This window comes from Solanum lycopersicum, chromosome 4, assembly GCF_036512215.1.
Source record: "Solanum lycopersicum chromosome 4, SLM_r2.1".
Lineage (NCBI taxonomy): Eukaryota > Viridiplantae > Streptophyta > Magnoliopsida > Solanales > Solanaceae > Solanum > Solanum lycopersicum.
Genome location: NC_090803.1, coordinates 3,080,912 through 3,100,642, shown reverse-complemented (window position 1 = coordinate 3,100,642; position 19,731 = coordinate 3,080,912). Strand labels below are relative to the sequence as shown.

The 19,731-nt window shown below is 32.7% G+C and overlaps 5 protein-coding genes across 10 annotated transcripts; 2 read left to right on the top strand and 3 right to left on the bottom strand.

The window, feature by feature from the left end:
- Positions 1-1,483: 1,483 nt before the first annotated feature.
- Positions 1,484-3,268, top strand: LOC104646793 (UPF0481 protein At3g47200-like). The gene is made up of 2 exons (XM_069296374.1): positions 1,484-1,641; positions 1,931-3,268. Exons 1-2 carry the CDS (start codon positions 1,579-1,581, stop codon positions 3,266-3,268), a joined length of 1,401 nt encoding a protein of 466 aa, XP_069152475.1. The 5' UTR covers positions 1,484-1,578.
- Positions 3,269-4,382: 1,114 nt separating this feature from the next.
- On the top strand, positions 4,383-8,581 carry LOC101252767 (UPF0481 protein At3g47200-like). 2 transcript variants are annotated; one of them, XM_069296414.1, is made up of 3 exons: positions 4,383-4,517; positions 6,838-6,933; positions 7,110-8,581. In XM_069296414.1, exons 2-3 carry the CDS (start codon positions 6,862-6,864, stop codon positions 8,460-8,462), a joined length of 1,425 nt encoding a protein of 474 aa, XP_069152515.1. In that variant the 5' UTR covers positions 4,383-4,517; positions 6,838-6,861; the 3' UTR covers positions 8,463-8,581. The 2 variants fall into 2 exon arrangements, with proteins under 2 accessions (XP_069152515.1, XP_069152516.1); XM_069296415.1 differs by lacking the exon at positions 4,383-4,517 and adding an exon at positions 5,095-5,219.
- Positions 8,582-8,864: 283 nt separating this feature from the next.
- On the bottom strand, positions 8,865-12,015 carry LOC101244858 (uncharacterized protein At4g14342-like). Of its 2 annotated transcripts, XM_004236814.5 has the most exons (4): positions 11,916-12,015; positions 11,559-11,644; positions 10,668-10,791; positions 8,865-9,095 (listed from the first exon to the last, which is right to left on the bottom strand). In XM_004236814.5, exons 1-4 carry the CDS (start codon positions 11,919-11,921, stop codon positions 9,048-9,050), a joined length of 264 nt encoding a protein of 87 aa, XP_004236862.1. In that variant the 5' UTR covers positions 11,922-12,015; the 3' UTR covers positions 8,865-9,047. The 2 variants fall into 2 exon arrangements, with proteins under 2 accessions (XP_004236862.1, XP_010319349.1); XM_010321047.2 differs by lacking the exon at positions 11,916-12,015 and having other exon boundaries at positions 11,559-11,650.
- Positions 12,016-12,565: 550 nt separating this feature from the next.
- On the bottom strand, positions 12,566-16,196 carry LOC101253076 (uncharacterized). 4 transcript variants are annotated; one of them, XM_069296413.1, is made up of 3 exons: positions 15,273-16,196; positions 14,502-14,587; positions 12,566-13,845 (listed from the first exon to the last, which is right to left on the bottom strand). In XM_069296413.1, exons 1-3 carry the CDS (start codon positions 16,119-16,121, stop codon positions 13,266-13,268), a joined length of 1,515 nt encoding a protein of 504 aa, XP_069152514.1. In that variant the 5' UTR covers positions 16,122-16,196; the 3' UTR covers positions 12,566-13,265. The 4 variants fall into 4 exon arrangements, with proteins under 4 accessions (XP_069152514.1, XP_010319351.2, XP_010319350.2 ...); XM_010321049.4 differs by having other exon boundaries at positions 14,502-14,605; positions 15,273-16,194; XM_010321048.4 differs by having other exon boundaries at positions 12,566-13,866; positions 15,273-16,194.
- A 543-nt stretch (positions 16,197-16,739) lies between these two features.
- Positions 16,740-19,520, bottom strand: LOC101245350 (transcription factor SRM1-like). The gene is made up of 2 exons (XM_004236816.5): positions 18,551-19,520; positions 16,740-17,676 (listed from the first exon to the last, which is right to left on the bottom strand). The coding sequence occupies exons 1-2, from the start codon at positions 18,934-18,936 to the stop codon at positions 17,259-17,261; spliced, it is 804 nt and encodes a 267-aa protein (XP_004236864.1). The 5' UTR covers positions 18,937-19,520; the 3' UTR covers positions 16,740-17,258.
- Positions 19,521-19,731: the final 211 nt, after the last annotated feature.

The following is a 19,731-nucleotide window of genomic DNA, read 5'->3' as shown; positions in this document are numbered from 1 at the left end:
ATTTTAGTTTCAAGAAGACTTTATTTCTCTGTCTCCTTTTGAGTAAATTAATTATCAAGTATATCATCAACGAGGATCTATTTGAAGTTGAGAGTACTCTTTATTTTTAATCAAAAGTCTTAACTGTTAGGGAACACTTTACTTTTTTTCTTTTAGCCATTAATATGAAACTTTGTTCACACATTTTCAATAATCGAACAGGCAAAGAAACTAAGTTGAACCCTATCCTATCTTGCCAAACCACTTACCAATATGAAATAACATATATATATATATATATATATATATATATATATATTAAAACTCTATAAAACGTGTTTAATTCAAGAGAAAAGGGTCTGATATACTCCTCAACTTTGTCATTTGTAGCTGATATACCCCTCGTTGTGAAATTGGCTCATACATACCCTTACCGTTATACAAACGGCTCACATATACCCCTGCCGTTACAAAATGGCTCACATAAACCCTTCATTTAACGGAAGTTTTAAGAAAATTAGTTTTAAATTTATATTTATTACTTTTAGGGGTATATATGATTCTTCTATCAAAGTTCAAAGTATATTTTAATTTTTTTAATACATCAATTATTTTTTGACTTCTTTTATTATAATTATTTGAGTTTCTTATTCTTACATTGTTTTTTTCTTTCATTCCTTTGTTTAAAGAAAAAAAAATTAAACATTTTTTTGTCTATATTGTAGTTTGATTTTTGTATTCGAAGAAAAAAATTTGATCATCTACAATAAGTTTTACAAGAATATTAGTGAAACATAAATAAATTTGATTATCAAAATAATAATTCTAAATTAGTCATTGAAACAAAAAAAAGTCAAAAAAATATGTTTGACGAGGATTAAATTTACTCATATAGGATTATATATTGTAGAAAAAATAATAAAAATTTAGATTAAAATTATCTTCTTTTTTTTTCATTTCCGTTAGAGGAAAAGGGTATATGTGAGTCATTTGTTTATAAGTAGGGGTATATATGAGTCAATTTCATAACAAGGGGTATATCAACTCCAAATGACAAAATTTAGGGGTATATCAGACCGTTTTCCCTACATAAAATAATATTCCCTTTGTTTCAAAAAGAATGTCCATATTTCATTTTTAATTTGTTTAAAAAAGAATGACCCCTTTTCTTTTTTGACAATACTTTAACTTTTCACGTAACATGTTTAAGACCACAAGATTAAAGGACATTTTGGCACATTTGACATAACTTTAATTTAGAATCACAAGATTAAAAAATCTTCTTTCTTTTCTTAAATTATGTTCCAAGTCAAACTGGGGCATTCTTTTTTAAACGAAAGAAGTATATAGATTTCCTCATAAGTTATAACTAATCCCTACATTACTCATACCTGCGTAACTTTAATATGCTACCAAACAACCCCTGTAAGGTATACAATACACATTATATTCTTAATTTTTTATTTTTTTTTGCAATTAAGTGTCTAATACTCCCCCAATTTGCCATTAATGTATTGCTTTGGATAATAACAATAATAGTCATGGTATCTAATTACAAAGAATGTGTTTTTTGTAGGATTTATCGTTCAAGAAAAAGGGATGGAACACTCCATTGAAATAGATGATCAAATTCCACTGCTTTCTCAAACTTATCAAGATGAGGTTTTTTTTTTCTCTCAACTATACAAATATATAATTTTTTAGATTATTTCCTTTCCTATAATTTTAGGGACAAAGAACATAGATGAGTAAGTTTTTAAAGTCAAATGATATTTTTAGAATTAAAAAATTCTTAATTCGTCGTGTTTATAAAATGCATAAAGAAAGAAAGAAGGTATATATGCACTAATTTTTTTTTATCGAGACATATATTCGATCTACAAAATTGAGACCTTTTACACTTAACAAAAAAAAGTTGTTTCTAATAAACATTTTACCCTTTTAGTTACAGATAGAAGGAGGGATGAAAGTGGATCCTTTATTTGAGAATTTATTCAATTCGCGTGTTAAACCAATTAGCATATTCAAAGTAAATGTGGGGCTACGTGAATCAAATCCAGATGCTTATACACCAAAGATGGTCTCTATTGGTCCTTACCATAATGGAAAACCTCAATTTCGTCCAATGCAAAAGAACAAACTATTGTACCTACGACGGTTTCTTAGACGAAAGGAGAGTCTTGATTTGGATAGTTGCATCAATGAGTTGGAGGAGGAAGCAAGGAATTGTTACGATGATATAGAAGACCTCAATATTGGAAGCCGCGAATTTTGCAAGATGTTGTTACTTGATGGTTGTTTTGTGGTTGAGTTTATTCGAGAGCGTGTTGAGATAGGCCCAAGACTAGAAGACGAAATCATCAAAAGTGACATTGGTTGCATATATAAGCAAATACTCCGAGATTTGATGTTACTAAAAAACCAACTTCCTTTCTTTGTCCTCGACAAGCTTCATGAGATGACAAAGCAAGATGATGATATCCCATTGGCAATACAAGCTGTGAAGTCGTTTACTTCTTTTGTTGACATAGAAGAAATTATCCATAAACATTCCGATTCACCCTTAATAAAGATAGCATCTAACGCAGGTGATATCAAACATTTACTTCATGCAGTACACATACTTTCATGTCATGGGAACCCCACGAAAACATCAAAAGACGACACAACGTGGACTAAGGCCATGCCAAATGCAACTGAGCTTTCTGAAGCTGGAGTTAGGTTTTCAAATCATACAAATAGTAATACAAATTTGTTTGATATTAAGTTTGAGGATGGATTGATGACAATCCCTTGTTTTGAAGTTGTAGATGAAACAGAATCCTTCGTGCGAAATCTCATTGCTTACGAACAACAAACATCTGAAGTACAACCTAAATATTTCAGTGACTATGCACTTTTCATGGATCACCTTATCGACTCAGATAAAGATGTCAATTTACTTCGCCAGAAAGGAATCATAAAACACCGGATGGGAGAGGACAAAGACGTGTCTAGCCTCTTCAACAAAATCGGAAATGGGGTCACTATGTATTCCACCTTTTATTACCATAATGAATCCTTAAAAACATCTCAACACTGTCAAAAAAGATTTAATAGGTTGATGGCAAATTTGTTGCGCAATTATTTTAGTAGTCCTTGGGTAGGAGCTTCAACTGTCGCAGCCATCATACTTCTCATACTCACAACTATACAGACTATTTTAGCTTTCACAGGGTTCATTACATATCAAAAAAACATCGAGAAGATTTCATATCTAAAATTATTTAAGTTGATAGAAATTAAATAGTCAGTGTATACTTCATCTATATCAAGTTTATTAGGTTTCTAGTTGATTTGCTACAAACAAACTTCGTTTTCAACTAACATGTTAAATTACATTAATGTAGTCACAAAAACTCCATCATGTTTTCTTCCTCTTCAAAAATGTTAACTTCCCAACCTATATCACTTGAGTGAGAATAAGAACAAATAACTCAAAGCCCTGACGACGAATAGTAATTTGTTTTTCTTGATGTCTTTTTAATTACATGTTAGTTGTGTCAATTTTGTTCTTCTTAATATCTTCTTGCTTGTTAATCTTCTATTATCGTACCTCCACATATAAAAAAATAAAAATAATTGGATAGATCGTATTAACTTTGTAATACAATTGGTTATAACTTCAATACGGTATTTTTGAATACCGTACCATACTAAAGTTGAATTTAAAGGTTACCAAATTATTGAACCAAAATTTTAAAAACTGATGGTTGGTATCTATTTTTAACTATCAATTACCGAATTAACAAATCTAAAATTCGAAAATCCCAAGTCAAATACTGAATGCCCACCCCTAAAGGCAAGTATAGTGAAATAGAGCATATTGTGAATTCTTGGATCAGATTCTTAACTAGAAAAATCAACTGCTCAAAATGGTTTCCTCTCTCCTATCTAAGAAAATATATCGTAGATAGTCCTTTTCAAAATAATCCACTTATCCTATTAAAATTTAGATACGCCTATAGTCTTCATCCCCACTACCCTCACGTCCTTTAACCCCCAACCGACCTTAATTGTGCTTGTGTAGATTTTATACAAATGTTATTTCCAAATATTATATTCAACTTATTTATCAAACATTAAATATAAATAAGAAACTCACATATTTTTTTAATAAATAGCAAATTTTCGATCATACTGATCACACCCTAAAACTTTTGTTCTTCAATTATACTTGATATCAAATTTTAGAATAAATAGTGGCTTAAACACACACTCAAAGTGTTATTCTATGATATGTTTTCTTAAATATAATGTCTATATACACTTTATTCTATTATACTTAAAACTTTATTTATTCTATTATACTTTACTCAAAATGCACACAATTTCATGTAAATAATATAGGTAGGTTTGCAATTAATCTATATATAGTATGCCCATATACAATTTGATATTACCATCTCTCATATTCCTTCATCTTCATAAAAGTTGAGCGGAGCAAAATAATTTAAGAAGAAATTCAAGTGCAATCCAACTAGTCCATTTTGAATCAGGTAATTTTTAAATGTCTTATACAACATCCTATCCAATACATTATAACAAATAAAAAAAATTGTGAGAATATTAATTATAATTGCTATTATATTATATTTAACAGTAATAATATAATATGGATATTTAATAACCAACATTCTAGATAAATGTGATTAAGTAGTAATTGTCTCAATTGTACCTAAAGTTCCATCTCCTAAACCAAATACTAGTCTGCTACTTATCTTGATTACGAGGTATTTTATTAATTCGGTAAAAATATTAGATATCTTTAATTTAATATATGATTTAAATTTTTCTTATTGCATGTACTTTGTATTTTAGTAGACACTCAGTTTTTGAATTCCTCATTTCAATTTATCTTTGTTTAATTCCATATTTTACATCACTGCATGTAAAATAATGGGATAGAATTTCATTATTCTATGATATGTTTTCTTAAATATAATGTCTATACACTTTATTCTATGATACTTAAAACTTTATTTATTCCATTATACTTTTTCTCAAAATGCACACTCAAAGTGTTATTCTATGATATGTCAGTAATATAGACAGGTTTGCAATTAATCTATATATAGTATACCCATATACAATTTAATATTAACCATCTCTCATATTCCTTCACCTTCATAAAAATTGAGCAGAGAAAAAGAATTTAAAAAGAAACTCAAGTACAGTTCAACTAGTCCATTTTGAATCAGGTAATTTTAAATGCCGTATACTTATTAGTATAGTCGCACTCTTACCTGCTTATATTCTACCTTAATTTATGTCCTACACATCTTCCCATCAGTACATTTTAATTTAAAAAAATACATCAAAAATTAACTAAACCGCAAATAATGAAATATTTTAAATTTCAAATTTTTATTTTTTTTTAGTTTCGTGCCTTCAAGATATGTATACACAATAAAATAAGTAGACTTAGATGATACATACTTGGAAATAAGCAGATCATAAATAAGTTTTTCATGAATTTACCTGAATTCGTTTGCAAATCATGATAGTCTTTTTATGGAGATTATTGGGAACAATAATCATATAATATGAATAAATAAGTAGTCATTAGTAAACACCATTTATGGGTTTATATGTTAACAAAAAAGAAGAAACAGCCAAACCAAATTGGTAATTCTCTGCATTTTCTCGTTCTTTGCTAAAATACTATCAATTTATTATAGCTAAAACGTTACTCATAGTAATGTTTCTTTAGAATTCTAGTGATTTTTACATATATATCTATTTTTCTTAAAAAATTATTAAATCTATAGTCTACTCCGTAAAATATCAACTAAATTTTCCTATGTTTACAAAAAGAGGATGAATTCTCGAATCTCAACCTTGAGTCTATGAATGATCCTTTAATTTGCCTTTTCCTTTGCCTCCAACGTTATTACGAGTAACGTAATTATCTAGAAAACGTGTCTCAGAGTGACGAATTATAAAACCTTAATAATAATAACATTTTATATTTATTTACTATGTCAGACCTTTATCTTTTTGTCATTGAATTCTATTGACTGAAATAAAGCCAAAACATTATTAAGAAATATTTTTCTTCTAATTTGTAAAATTTAAACAACTCTCAACTATATAAATTAATTTTTTTATTTCATTAACTCATTTTTCTTTTGGCAATTAACAATATAATCTTTTGCTATATATGTGCATGAATTTCAAGAGATTATAGAATTTTTTAGACTATTTCCTTTCATATAATCGTGGTTTTACAATTATTGGATTCTTTTTATTTGAGTCCGGTATGCAGGGGTAATTTTTTAAAGTCACGTGAAATTTTTGAAAATAAAAATTAATTATATATATTTTTAATTCATTCTATTTACAGGGTATTTCCGGATATCATACCAATAACCAAACCAAAGTTTATTTTAAAGGTTACCGAATTATCAAATCAAAATTTAAAAAAATTGATGGTTGATACCTATTTTTAACTCAAATCTAAAATTTGAAAATCCCAAGTCGAATATTGAATGCTCACCCCTAAAGGCAAGTATAGTGAAACGGAGCACATTGGCAATTCTTGTTTCAGATTTTTAACTAGGAAAATCAACTGCTCAAAATGGTTTCTTCTCTCCAATCTAAGAAAATATATCGTAGGTAATTTTTAATTATTTTATACAAAGAATTTTTTTTAAATTTTTGAGATGCATGTATAAAAAGAAAACTCAATGAATAGTTAAATTATATTTCTATTACATATGTTTTTAACAATCCTCCATAATTTTTCAATAATATAAAATGTGGTTATATATCTAATAGTCCCTCAACTCAATTTGCCATTAATTTGGTCTTTTGTAGGAATTAGAGTTGAAGAAAAAAGGGATGGCACACACTATTGAGATAACTTCAATAGATGACCAAATTCCACTGCTTCCTCAAAGTGAAAATGATGAGGTCTCTCTCTCAACTATATTAAAAAGTTTTTTTCACATTCTTCAATGTGATTTTAGGTCTATCTCATCATCCTAACACATTCACTAGTCATGAAATTTTAACATATGCATCGATCTTTACAAATATTCATGGTGTGAATGTGTTGAATTTTAGCAATGACTCTTATCTTGTTACAGATAGAAGAAGGGAGGAAAGTGGATCATTTAATCGATATAAAGGAAACAAGTGGTCATGATCTAGTAGGGTCACAAACAAAGAAATCTATAAATCAAATCTTTGATGAAATGTTTGAGGATTTAGACAATTCGTCTATTAAATCTTGTACCATATCCAAAGTAATCGTAGTGCTATGTGAGTCAAATCCATATGCTTATACACCAAAGATGATCTCTATTGGTCTTTACCATAAGAAAAATCCTCAACTTCGTCCAATGGAAAAGCACAAACTATTATACCTAAGACGGTTTCTTCAACGAAAAGAGGGGCTTGATGTGGAAAGGTGTATCAATGAATTGAAAGAACTGAAGGAGGAAGCAATAAAGTGTTATGAAGATAAAGAAGACCTTGGTAATAATAACCAATTTTGTCAAATGTTATTGCTTGATGGTTGTTTTGTGGTTGAGTTTATTCGAGAGCGTTGTAAATTATATCCAAAAGAAGAAGAAGAAATCATTAATGTTCATGATTGTTACATATTTCGAGATTTGATGTTACTAGAAAATCAACTTCCTTTCTTTGTCCTCGACAAGCTTCATGGCATGACAAAGCAAGATGATGAATTACCATTGGCAATACAGGTGAATAGTGTGTTTACCCATTATGTTAACTGGCCAAAAATGACCCTTGAATCCTTTGAAGAGATAGAATATGATGCAGAAAATATCAAACATTTACTTCATGTAGTACACATATTTTCATGTCATGGGACTCCAATGGAAAACTCAAAAGATTGCACAACATGTCATAAGGTCATGCCAAATGCAACAGAGCTTTTCGAAGCTGGAGTTACCTTCGTTAAGGTAGATAAACTTGGCGATAACACAAATTTATTTAATAGTATAAAGTTCGAGAATGGATTGATGAAAATCCCTAGTTTTCAAGTCGAAGATGATACAGAAATCCTCCTACGAAATCTCATTGCTTATGAGCAACTATCATATGATGTGATGCCAAAATATTTCAGTGATTTTGCAACTTTCATGGATTATCTTATCGACTCGGACAAAGATGTGACTTTACTTCGCCAAAAAGGAATCATAGAGAACTGGATAGGAGAGGACAACGAGGTGGCTAGCCTCTTCAACAAAATCGGAAATGGAGTTTTTATCTATTCCGAATTCTATTTCAAAGAAGAATGCATAAAAGCAATTGAACATTGTAAAAAACCATGGAATAGAATGAAGGCAAATTTGAAGCACAATTATTTTAGTAATCCTTGGGTAGGAGCTTCAACTGTGGCAGCCATCATACTCCTCATACTCACAGCTATACAGACTATACTAGCTTTCACAGGTCCCGTTAAGAAGTAATTCTCATGATTGTCTCAATTGTAATTTTGCAAGTGTACATGTTGATGAGCTTATGTGTTTTTCATGTCCCCCTTTTGTACTGAGTTCTAATAGTTGAATGCTAATTTAGTTTATTTCAAGTATCTATTCACGTAACCTCCTACCAACATGTATCAGATAACTTTATCCACTACGCAAGCCAACACATTAGAACCTTCAATATAGATTGGCCCTACCCAAGCACAATGTGGTTTTAAGCCCTCAGTGTGATATTTCTAGACAGCAGCTGGCCATATGGATATTTTGGGGGGTTAAAGTTCAAATATTCCAACTGGATTTCTACCAAAAACATTTACCACAACTATATAGCAGTTACTAGGTGTTCGACACATATCTTACGCACTTGAGCATGAAAAAAACAACTAATGAACTTAAAATGCATATATATGTTAGTTGAACATGGAAAAAACAACTCAAAATGTGCTTTGCTAGATCACTCAGATTAATACAAGTCAAATCTTTGATATCAAATTAAACTTACATGTTATGAACGGGAGATTAAAGCAGCAAGGTTTAGGTCTGAAAGGGTGCTACCTGTTGCAACTCTTAGTCGTCCTCCCTATCAGGTGGAAGACCACAAGGCAAAAGCATTTTCTGCACAAGTAAATACGGGATTGTGAGTAATTGTGGAAGACCAAAATCAAGGATGCATACTCACAGAACATATATTCATAAAATAAATTAGCGAATATTCAGGAAACTATGTCTTATACATGAAACAGCTAAGGCTTCCATCGACACTTAAATTTTCAGGAAGTGATTGGCCCTCCATATTAGTAGCTCAAAAGTTATTGCATTCAACAGCTGGTCATGCAAACATTCACAAGTGGGATTATGTCGAGAATCTGACTAGCTTCATGACAACTGCATCTGCATGTCTACTCTGTCCTTTCCGAAAGTGTATACATTAGAGAGAAGTCTCCTTTGTTTATATTTTTTGAACAACCTCTGTCCATTGAAATTTTTTAAGTGGCAACATAGCAAAAGAAGTTGTGTTTAACGAAGTATAATCTCTAAGATGACAAGAAGAGAAACAGGTAGTCTAATGGGAGCTCTACCATCATTGTAGTAAAGACTTTCGCAAGATGGTCATTTTTCAAAACTTCTACCTGAGGAAGGTTGTACAAGCTAGTATGTACTCCCAAAAACTCCATTTTTGAACACTTCAGTCAAAAGGACTTCATGTTTAATTCCTTTCCAAAAGATGTTCCTTCCACATTAGATGTAGCTACCCTGTGTTACTTACTACTAGAGTTCATATCTTTCTGTTATCTTGATCACTTGATGATTTCTAACAAACAAGTTGACTATATCTAGCTTTTTATTATGAACTTCATCATTTATACCCTTAATATCAGCAAACATGGATATGTTTGTTTTCTTGGGCTAAAATGGGACAAAACTTCCATTATTAAGCCAGAGAACAAACACTTAACTCATGACTCCACACAAGCATCTGAAAATGCAATAAATCCATCTGTTTTGATCAAAACCAAGTATTCCATCTTTTCCCAAAAGTAAAAAAAGAAAAGAGAGCAAGCTATACAAAAAAAACATCACTTTGTTTCGACACTCGCTGAACGAAATTCCCAGGTACAACTACACAGAAAATGAAGATGAGAACCACAAAAGAGTACAATACAGCATGAAAAGTCCAAGTATGTGCGTATTTTGAGTCTCTAAGGAGTTATGGACTTGCGCCAAATATGTGACAACCTTTTTGTAACGATTTTTCTAAAGCTATTGCTGAATCTTTAGTTACTTAGTAGCCTCAAATGAGTCCTAGTCTTTATATTAGTTACTTACTAGCCACGTCTAAGAAGCCATTACGCTTGAGCATCCTTTAAGTGCAAAATGTAACACACGGTAGTCAAATCCTAAAAAAAAGCACTAGAAAACCTTGCATTGAATGGCTAAATACTTTCACTGAAAGAGGACTCTAAACAATAAAGGGCATCAAGAAGTGCTACAACTTGTTCTGCAATGCAACCTATAGTCTTAACATCAAAGCAGCAACTTCCATTAACTAGTTGGTGAATAAAAAACACAACTGTACACTAAAAGCAGTTAAAAACCTGCCTTACGCAAACCCAGCATATTAAGATCTAAGAATCAAAGTAACTGCAAAACAATATAAGCATCTTTAAGACTTTAACAAGTACAAACCTGCATAAAATTGTAGCGCTCTCTTCCGATTGATTCATTTTCTGCAATGGCAAAATATGCCAACATTGGGTAGTGTCCGACATAAGATGCGTAACTGTCACGCTGAATGTTCACTGCCCACTCACTAAGACAAATAAAGAAAATCCAAAAACATCAGTATCTCCGAAGTTGTCAAGACTAAAATAATAAACTCTAAACATAGTCAATAAATGTCAAACAGAGACTATAGATAATCCACCTACAAAATCATAGTTACAATAAAGAACCTCAATTTCAAGGAAAGCAGAAATAGGTAGTTACAAACATGTCAAAACAACATGTGACATCTCGTGATTCAGCAGTTCATAAAGAGGGCTCTAATTCCTTGGAAAATCATTTTCAAGAAGTGTGACATCATGATTCAATTTCAGTAATATTTCCATCTTCCGATTCACTAATAAACACATACCTTTGAGTGTTCTGAGTATCATATAAAGATACATTTCTTAGAAGTCACTTTTTTTAATATGTAGGTTGCAGTCAATAAGGCATTTTTCCAGAAGGAGACACGGTAAATTTGCTTTCATGTCCAATAGTGTCCTATTCCTCCTTTCTGTTACACCATTTTGTTGAGGTGTGCAAGAACAGTTAACTGTTTAGCATTACACAATTCTTCAAATTGTCTTGACATATATTCATAGACTTCATGAATTCTTAAGATCGTTATCCTTTTGTCTAATTGATTCTCAACTTCATTCATATATTCTCTGAGGCATTCAAATGCTTCATATTTATGATTAATCAAATAAAAATAACCAAAAACGCATGAAAGCATTCAAGTGCTTCAGATTAGACTTTAGAGATGGTTACAAATTCCCTTACTTCCATCAACAAAGAAAAAAAAAAACTTACAATCGAGTCAAGTCGGCATGTCCTGTTCCAACGTATTTAGCTTGCAAGTGCTCAAGCTGAGAGTTGATATTGAACCTATCACTAGCCTGCATCGAGAAAATTAAACACACTTTAATCACATAGTCATCCAACAAACTAACAAACAGAGTAACATTTCAAACAAAATCAAATAAACTAGGGTTTTAGGTGGGGAAAAAATTGGTTCTTGGTGGAAGATAACAATAATCAAATATATAAACAAATTGAAACTGAAATTGAATTTGAAAAGTTTAGCAAATAACAACAACAACATATCCCATATAATCGTAACGAGCATAGAGCGTAATCGAAACTGAAAATACTAATTTATGAATTTACCTGCATTTTTCGCACAGTTGAAAAACAGAGAGCGATGATTTAGTTGAAAGGGTTACAGTTTCGGCATATTTATAGATATAGAGCTGGGCTTTTATTGGCGGCAAACGGGTTGGTTCACAGAACAACCCGACCCGTTTGATCATTTTTATATTTTTCGAGATTTTTTTTTATTATTATTTGAATTAAAAGTCGTATATCAAATTTAGAAAATAACTTATGAAGTATCTTTTTATATTTTATATAATAAAAATGAATAATCACTATTGTGTTATTAAAATATTACTTATATTATAAGTTTTTAAATAATATATTATCTAGTTCTGTCAAACATATATTAAGTAACTTAATTCAATATCTATCAAATTTCAGATGAATGGGAAAAAATAATTAAAAAAACTAATTTACAACTCGAAAAAATAAGACAAATAACATCAATTCCATAATTACTATTGTTGTAGTTATCAAAGTATTTGCGGCAATCGAAAGCTAATCTTTAGGGATATAAATAATTGATCTTTATATATAAATCGAACTGCAAAACTATTGGGTGTTTACTTTTCTCATCCAAATGTTTGTCGAAACATACTTCTAACTATTGGTTGTTCACTTTTCCTATCTAAAACATCACACCATTATTCGGATAAGTGAGAGGCTGATAACTGAGATGTGTTGATTCAATAAATATTTGGTGATAGCGTAATTAGGAAACTCGCACACCTGATAGTTACAGATATGAAATTCTAAAAAACTGAAATATTTTAGATGTGTTTTTGATCCTTTCACTCGTAACCTTTTGCAACAATCAACCTCTCATGATATCACAAAGATCTGGCTATGGTTTTAGCATATTCACATCCTATTGAAACATTGCAGCCTGCAGTTATCAACTCAAAATATTTACCAAGTCTCTTAAGGAAGTGAGTGAAGCCTCATTACCATAAGTGACTTCTTGAACAACAAACTGATTTCTGGAGTGTCGTTCCTCGAGTAAGAATATGGTTTTATTGAACCCTTTGGTGGTAACGTTGCAGAAAGTATCCGTTAAGAGGCACTTCATCCATCTCGACTTGAAGAAAGCATCTTTGCAAGGGCTTCTACCCGCAGCTTAAGCATTACATAGAGCTTGTCACCTGAAAGCCAACTCGTATGGCTACTCTGACCTTCCAGCATTTCTCAGAAAACCACAAAACATGTGCTTGAAGCAGCAGATGGCTAATGATCTATCCTTACGCCAGCATAACCGCCAGCTGCTGGCCCTGAGCTATGCGGAGGTCTTGAAAAAGGACTCGAACAAAGTTGAACCAGTTTACTGTTTTTTCTTCTAGCACGATCACATTGTGGAATCTTCTGTTAGTCACATTTGCTCATTACTGCATGGCAAAGTGGGACACCAAAGTGGATAGACTTAACTGCATTGACAATTACCTCCATTCTTATTTGACGACTGCCTTTGACTAGGACGACATCACCACTATTTAGATAATCGATGATTTTAGAAGCCATTTGGTGAGCATCAGTAGTGTAGACCAGTTTTGTATCTGGCCCAAAGTCTATACTGTCAGCTGCACGTACAAACCTTATTCCAACAAGTGCAACCACATCAAACTGAGCATCGCAGCAACTCTGTAGCATCAACTCATGAAACTTGAATTCTGTTGAACCAAGTTCAAGCATGTCTCCGAGTATAGCAACTCGTTTACCTTTGCAGTCAATGTTTCTTAACAAGTCAATTGCAGCTTGAGTACTAGCTGGACTTGCATTGTAAACATCATTGATTATTGTAATCCCATTCTTGGTCACTTCAAGCTCTGATCTTCGGTGAACAGGTATAAATCTGGATAAGGACTTTCCAGCTAAAGCAAGCGGAACACCAAGAGCACTAGCGACAGCAGCAGCTGCACATGCATTAACGGCCAAATGCAAGCCAGGACTGGAGATAACAAATTTAACCCTGAATATTTACCGACATGTCAAGTAAATAGAACTGTAAATACTAGTAAATAACAGTGGATCAATTGTTTTAATGAATAACGCAAGTTATACTATGTTTCAGATTAAAATAGCCTAAATGAAGAAAAGGCATTTCCTTTATAAGACAATTTCTAAGAATATTTCGTCAACCTAAATTCTTTAATCTGTGGTAGTACTGACCTTGCACATTGAAAATTACATAATATATTTGTTTTAAGAAAGTAAAGTTCATTTTGTTCAAGAATCGAGTGTAGACTGTAGCGCTAACAACAGATGTGTAAGAATTACCAAAGTCTCTTCTCTATTAGCTATGAAAAGAAGGGATGGTGACACCTGTCGCACTTTATATCTAATTAATAACATCTAAGTCACACCAAAGAGACAAAAGATAAAGGCCTGCTTGTATAAGCCCATCCAGATAAGGAACACAAAAATATTACATCAATAACAGAAAACCATATTTTTACAATTATTTGGAAAATATGACAATATAAGGGGATTATAAAAGTTTAGTATTCTGAAAATGTTCAAACCAGGTTGTAATAGTTGAAGTTTTGTGCCGATGTGAATAGCATGCTCTACAGAATGGTTGGAAAAAGGTTCTGATGAACTTACATCTCGTTGAACCCCTCTAGAACAATTTCTACTCTGCGACCTCCGTCTATGATTTGTGAAGAAACTAAACGAACATCACAGCCAAACTGTCGACCAAAAACCACCTTGAGCAAGAAAAGAAAAAATGAAATCAAGAAAATAACCAAAAGTAGATCATAGTTTCACAGTATATAAAAATAAAAAGCAACAGAATTCATGTTTTTTCGGCTCTTATCTCCTTAAGTAGAACTGTATCTAACAAATAACAAGGATTTAATGAGCTACGTAGCTAGGATTCACCCCCGTAGACACAACATGGATGTTGGATCCATACCACATTTGGTCAACTCAACTCGAGTGCTTGACCAAATCCACTATGGATCCCACACCCATGATGGACTCACTTGGTGCACATTTTATGAGATTTCTTATCGAGAACGTCTAAATTGGAAGAAGTGTTCTCTGTCCTTTCATATGCAAGATTCAAAGTAGAAATTTCCATTTCAAGATTACCTACCAATACTAGAATGCAAGGAAAGAACAGTGGTATCTGCATCGCATGTAACTCATATCAGCTAGTTCAGACGTTGAGAACTAATTCAATGACCAACACAAAAGAAGCTTGATCACAAACAGTGGTGGAGACACCTTGTATCCAATCAACATAATTCACTCTGTTTAGATAGGTAAATTTTCTTTTAATGTATACACTATATGTTGAATCCCACCTTCACCACCGATCACAAAAATATCAATATAAAGAACAATTTTAAAAAATTAAATAGTAGTCACCTTCTTAACTCCAACTGGAACTGGGAGGCTCATGACAAGGGGATCATCACCATTCAATACACACACATTCCCTGGCATTGCTTCTCTTAAAATCTCTCCTTTCGCCATGGAAACCTCCTCCAAGTTCGCGAAGTTCTCCAAATGTGCAGCATTCACATTCAAAATCACCCTTACATCTGGTCTACACATCCTGGACAGCTCCAAGATCTCTCCTTTCTTGCTCATTCCCATCTCCAAAACACCAAACCCCACATCCCTCGACATCCCAATAAGCAATAACGCAACCCCAATCTCGTTATTCCAGTTCCCTGGACTATAATAAACAGTTCCAACACTCTCCAAAGCTAACGCCACCATAGTCTTTGTAGTTGTTTTCCCCACACTTCCTGTTAAACCAATTAAACAACCAGTAAACCTGTTTCTTGCATAAAAACCTAATCTTTTTAAAGAACTCATAGTGTCACCTTCTACCTGTACAAACCCATTGTTCCAACCCTCACAAACCCAGTTCCCAATCACTCCAACACACCCTTTTGTGGCTAATTTAGGAGTAATGAAATTATGGGCATCAAAGTTTTGTCCAACAAGGGGGAGAAACCATTGTCCTGGTTCAAGGGTTCTGGTGTCCGTACAGATTGTTCCAGGTGGACCCCATCTGATGATTCTGCCATTGACAGCCCTGGCTATCTCTGAAATGGTCCAAAGAGGAGAATTTGATGGAGAAGAAAATGTAGCTTGAGGAATCAAGATTATTGGTCTGTTGGGTAAAGTGAAAATGGTGATTTGGGGTTTTGCTGGATTTGTAAGTGGGAATGGAGAAGGCTGAAGTTGAATGGTCAGTGGACTCATTGGAGCAATGGAAACAAGGCAGCAGAAAAAACTCTGTTTTTCTCAACAAAAAATAGTTTCTTTCATCCGTATAATACATAAATTTATCTTTTAACATCCCATTTGGATACGCATAATAGACATTTACATCTTACTCGACGTCCTGTATCACAATTTGCATTTTACGTGACGTTTTATGTCTATTATGTCAAGCATGACATGTTTCCTGTTTATTCAATTCTATATACTTTTTTAAGTGTATACTTGTGATGTGAGTTGAAATCATGTTAAATGACATATTTATATATTATACCTTGTGCATATATTATTGTACTTTATGCAAATATTGTTGTACCTTGAACTGACTTATTATTGGTTCCTTTTTTGATTTTGGGATAATATGAGACTTTAGGTCTCTTTCACCTCAATTTATATACCCGTCACATCTCATCATATTTGTCTAGATTATATACAAATATTTCTTGAATAGTATTATATGCTCATGTACCAAACACGAGAAATAAGTAACAAACAACTTGTTTTTCTATTTTTTCAGGTCTAAAGATCAATTTTATTTTAAGTCATAGTGTACCCTTTTTCTTGTGTAATGTGGGTATAAATAAAAAAAATGCAAGAAAGAAAGACGAAAGACTCAATATTATTACAACAACAAGGACATATCCAGTGTAAATCTCACAAGTGAAATTTGGAGAGGATGGTGTGTACACAACTTTACTCCTACGTCGTAAAGATTCAATATAAGATAATCTAATATTATATTGGTCTTACCACTGGATCAAAGTCCTGAGTGAATGCTTATGTGACATTGAGAAATAGTAATAATTCATGCACCATTGAAGAAGACTCTTCAGTTTGCCTTTGTACACTTATTGTTTCTAAAAAATGTCACTAATGTGTAGATGTGTGTTCCATCAGAAACATCACCGGGCTCGTGTTTGTAGGTGCACCAGCAAGCATTGCTTCTTGTATTGGAGGTTGGACACCGAATGACTTGTATGTCGGAGGAGAAAGATTCACTATTGTACCAACTGCAGAGGTGGATGTAGTGTTGAACTTGTGGTTTCATCCAAAGCCAATAGTAGCTTTGGGCTCGAATTCTATATCTGTGTTGAAAAGTTACTAGATGTACCAGAAAAGTCAAGGTTGGTCGTAGTAATATCCCAAACTTGAACCCATAATGTCCAAATCCTGAATCTGCCTCTGATCAACTACGTTAACCATTGGTCCTGTTACTGGTTGTCCGATGGTGGTTGCTCCATATATACCAACTCCAATGGGAGCAATTGGTGCTGTTGGAGATAGTTTGTTGGATTTGCCAGAAGAACCAATTGTTTGGCCAGTGATTGGAACTCGAGGTACGGAGACATCTCCGTTATTAACACTAGTAATGTCATGTATACTTGTTCGTCTTCTGTCCTTGTTCATCGAGTTTAAACGTATGAAATATTTTTGGGCATGACTGGCCACTTGTGTAGGAGTTCTTGTCACAACAAAGTTTCGAGAGATACTTCTCCAATCACCTTTCCCATATTTTTCCAGTCCAAGAAGGAACAATCTGCATACCAACAAAGATAAAGCAAATGAAGCAAAACTCTGTCAGTACAAAATATCGGGAGGATGTTAAACGGTATCTAGAATGCAGAAGACGTCAGCAAGAATATGCATCTTCAATTATTTTCTCTGCAGCCATGGTTCTTACAGCCAACAAAATGAGAAGTCCAATTGCTACAAAACAAGATCCAGTTTCAGGAATTTCAAGTACAACACGCAGTTTAGGATGGAAAGGTGAATCCAAGTGAAAAACCATTGTCCGATTAAAATGCAGGTAGCTTGAATTGGACAAAAAAAAAGCTCTAGAGATTAGGAAAAGATGCATCAGCCTGTAATTACTGTACTAATGCATAAACAGACATCTTTAATCTTAACATTCAGACACGCGAAAACCCCTGAATCACTTAGAATGTTTCTCTATCGATCACATCTCCCATCGAAAGAGAATTTTCTGAAAGTGACAGCAGGATAATACAGTTTAACAAATGTCTGCCAACAGCTTAGTTAGTCCTATTACTTCATGAAGTACACCCTCATAACGACAGTCGACAGTCACTACGTTTCCAGGCAAAGAAAGTTTTCGGCAGAAGGCGCATAAAGCTAAGTTTGATAAGATTATATTCACTGAAACATGAAGGGAAAAAAGAAACAGAAAGTACCACTGCACTCTCCTAAATGACATGTAGCAACCTCAAACACAAGGTATGAAACTCATGAGTTAGTGTTCTGACTTACACTCCAGCGTTACCCGACCCTCAACCTATCGAATGATGGTGGAGGTGCTCGACCACTTGAACAAGCCTCAATTGTCTCAAACAAATATACAATAAACAAGCTTAATATTGTATTGAAATAACTGAAGTTCAACGGTTACTGACCTGTGCTCATCCTCCGTCCAAGCAACCCCTTTACGCCGGTCCTGCTCCAATTTAGTAGATTTACCTCCATCATTTGACTCACTATTTAGCCTCCCTGAAACCCCACTCTTCTTGCCAATTCTTTCACCACCAACATCATTGCACAAAGACCTGTCAAAAGTAGAGTTGTACCAAGGCAAAGGAACATAACCAGACTCGATTCGACTCACATCATCGAGTAAAATTTCGTAATGATTCTTAACCTCTTGTAAGGTTTTCCCTTGAACATCAGCTGCAATTTTCTCCCACCTATCTACACAATCCTCAGGATAAGTTGCTAATGCATTCTCAAATTCTATATCTTGCTCTCTGCTCCAAATTGAGCTTCTTGATTTATCTACTGTCATTCTTGAAATTCACTATCAAACTTTTTCACTGAGACATTTTATCAAACAGGTACTATGCATTCCCATAAAAAAATCTTGAAAATTCATTTCTAAGCACATATATATACACCAGTACACTGCAACAACAACTACGCCATGCTAGTTGGGATCGACTATATGAATTCGATTTAAATTAGCATAATACATAAATATAACCTTTAATTTGGTTTCGAATCACTTTTATCTCATTCAACTTTCAGCGTGCACAAGTAAACACTTAAACTTATATAAAGTTGAACAAATAGACACACATGTCTACATGTCATCCTACATATCATTTTTTATCCTACGTGTATAGTATCATGTATGCTCACGTGTTTATTATTTAAAAATTTAATAGTTAAATAATTGTTTGAGCATTTAAACTCAAATTTAAAATCTAATATATATATTATGTCATTTAAATTTATCTCAACCTAACAAATATTATACTAAAAACAATTAAAAAATTATGATTGGAAACAATGTATTAGACCAATGAGGTCAATAATAATAGAAACAAAAGGGTACCAAAAATAGAAAAATATACAGTTGAGCAACTCAAATAAATATTATTGGGTACCACAACTTTATTTATAATTATTCAAAATTTTGACATTTTTGGACTGGTGACCCTATTGATTAAAAAACGCACCAACTTTATTGAAAGACTGAAAAATACTACAAACATTTATGTAATGTTCGTCTATTTTTAATTGTCATAATTTTTATTTTAGAATCAAAGATAAGTATTTAGATTAATATTTTATGATATAT

Excerpts from the sequence above, each read along its gene's own strand:
- LOC101253076 (XM_004237129.5), bottom strand. The coding sequence starts at position 16,121 with ATGAGTCCACTGACCATTCAACTTCAGCCTTCTCCATTCCCACTTACA. Across the intron at positions 14,606-15,272 it reads TTCCAGTTGGAGTTAAGAAG|GTGGTTTTTGGTCGACAGTT; the intron begins GTGACTACTATT and ends TTCTTGCTCAAG. Across the intron at positions 13,867-14,501 it reads CTAGAGGGGTTCAACGAGAT|GGTTAAATTTGTTATCTCCA; the intron begins GTAAGTTCATCA and ends GTAAATATTCAG.
- LOC104646793 (XM_069296374.1), top strand. The coding sequence starts at position 1,579 with ATGGAACACTCCATTGAAATAGATGATCAAATTCCACTGCTTTCTCAA. Across the intron at positions 1,642-1,930 it reads CTCAAACTTATCAAGATGAG|ATAGAAGGAGGGATGAAAGT; the intron begins GTTTTTTTTTTC and ends TTTTAGTTACAG.
- LOC101252767 (XM_069296414.1), top strand. The coding sequence starts at position 6,862 with ATGGCACACACTATTGAGATAACTTCAATAGATGACCAAATTCCACTG. Across the intron at positions 6,934-7,109 it reads CTCAAAGTGAAAATGATGAG|ATAGAAGAAGGGAGGAAAGT; the intron begins GTCTCTCTCTCA and ends ATCTTGTTACAG.
- LOC101245350 (XM_004236816.5), bottom strand. The coding sequence starts at position 18,936 with ATGACAGTAGATAAATCAAGAAGCTCAATTTGGAGCAGAGAGCAAGAT. Across the intron at positions 17,677-18,550 it reads TGGACGGAGGATGAGCACAG|ATTGTTCCTTCTTGGACTGG; the intron begins GTCAGTAACCGT and ends GTTGGTATGCAG.
- LOC101244858 (XM_004236814.5), bottom strand. Across the intron at positions 10,792-11,558 it reads CATGCCGACTTGACTCGATT|TGAGTGGGCAGTGAACATTC; the intron begins GTAAGTTTTTTT and ends TATTTGTCTTAG. Across the intron at positions 9,096-10,667 it reads AGCGCTACAATTTTATGCAG|AAAATGCTTTTGCCTTGTGG; the intron begins GTTTGTACTTGT and ends TTACTTGTGCAG.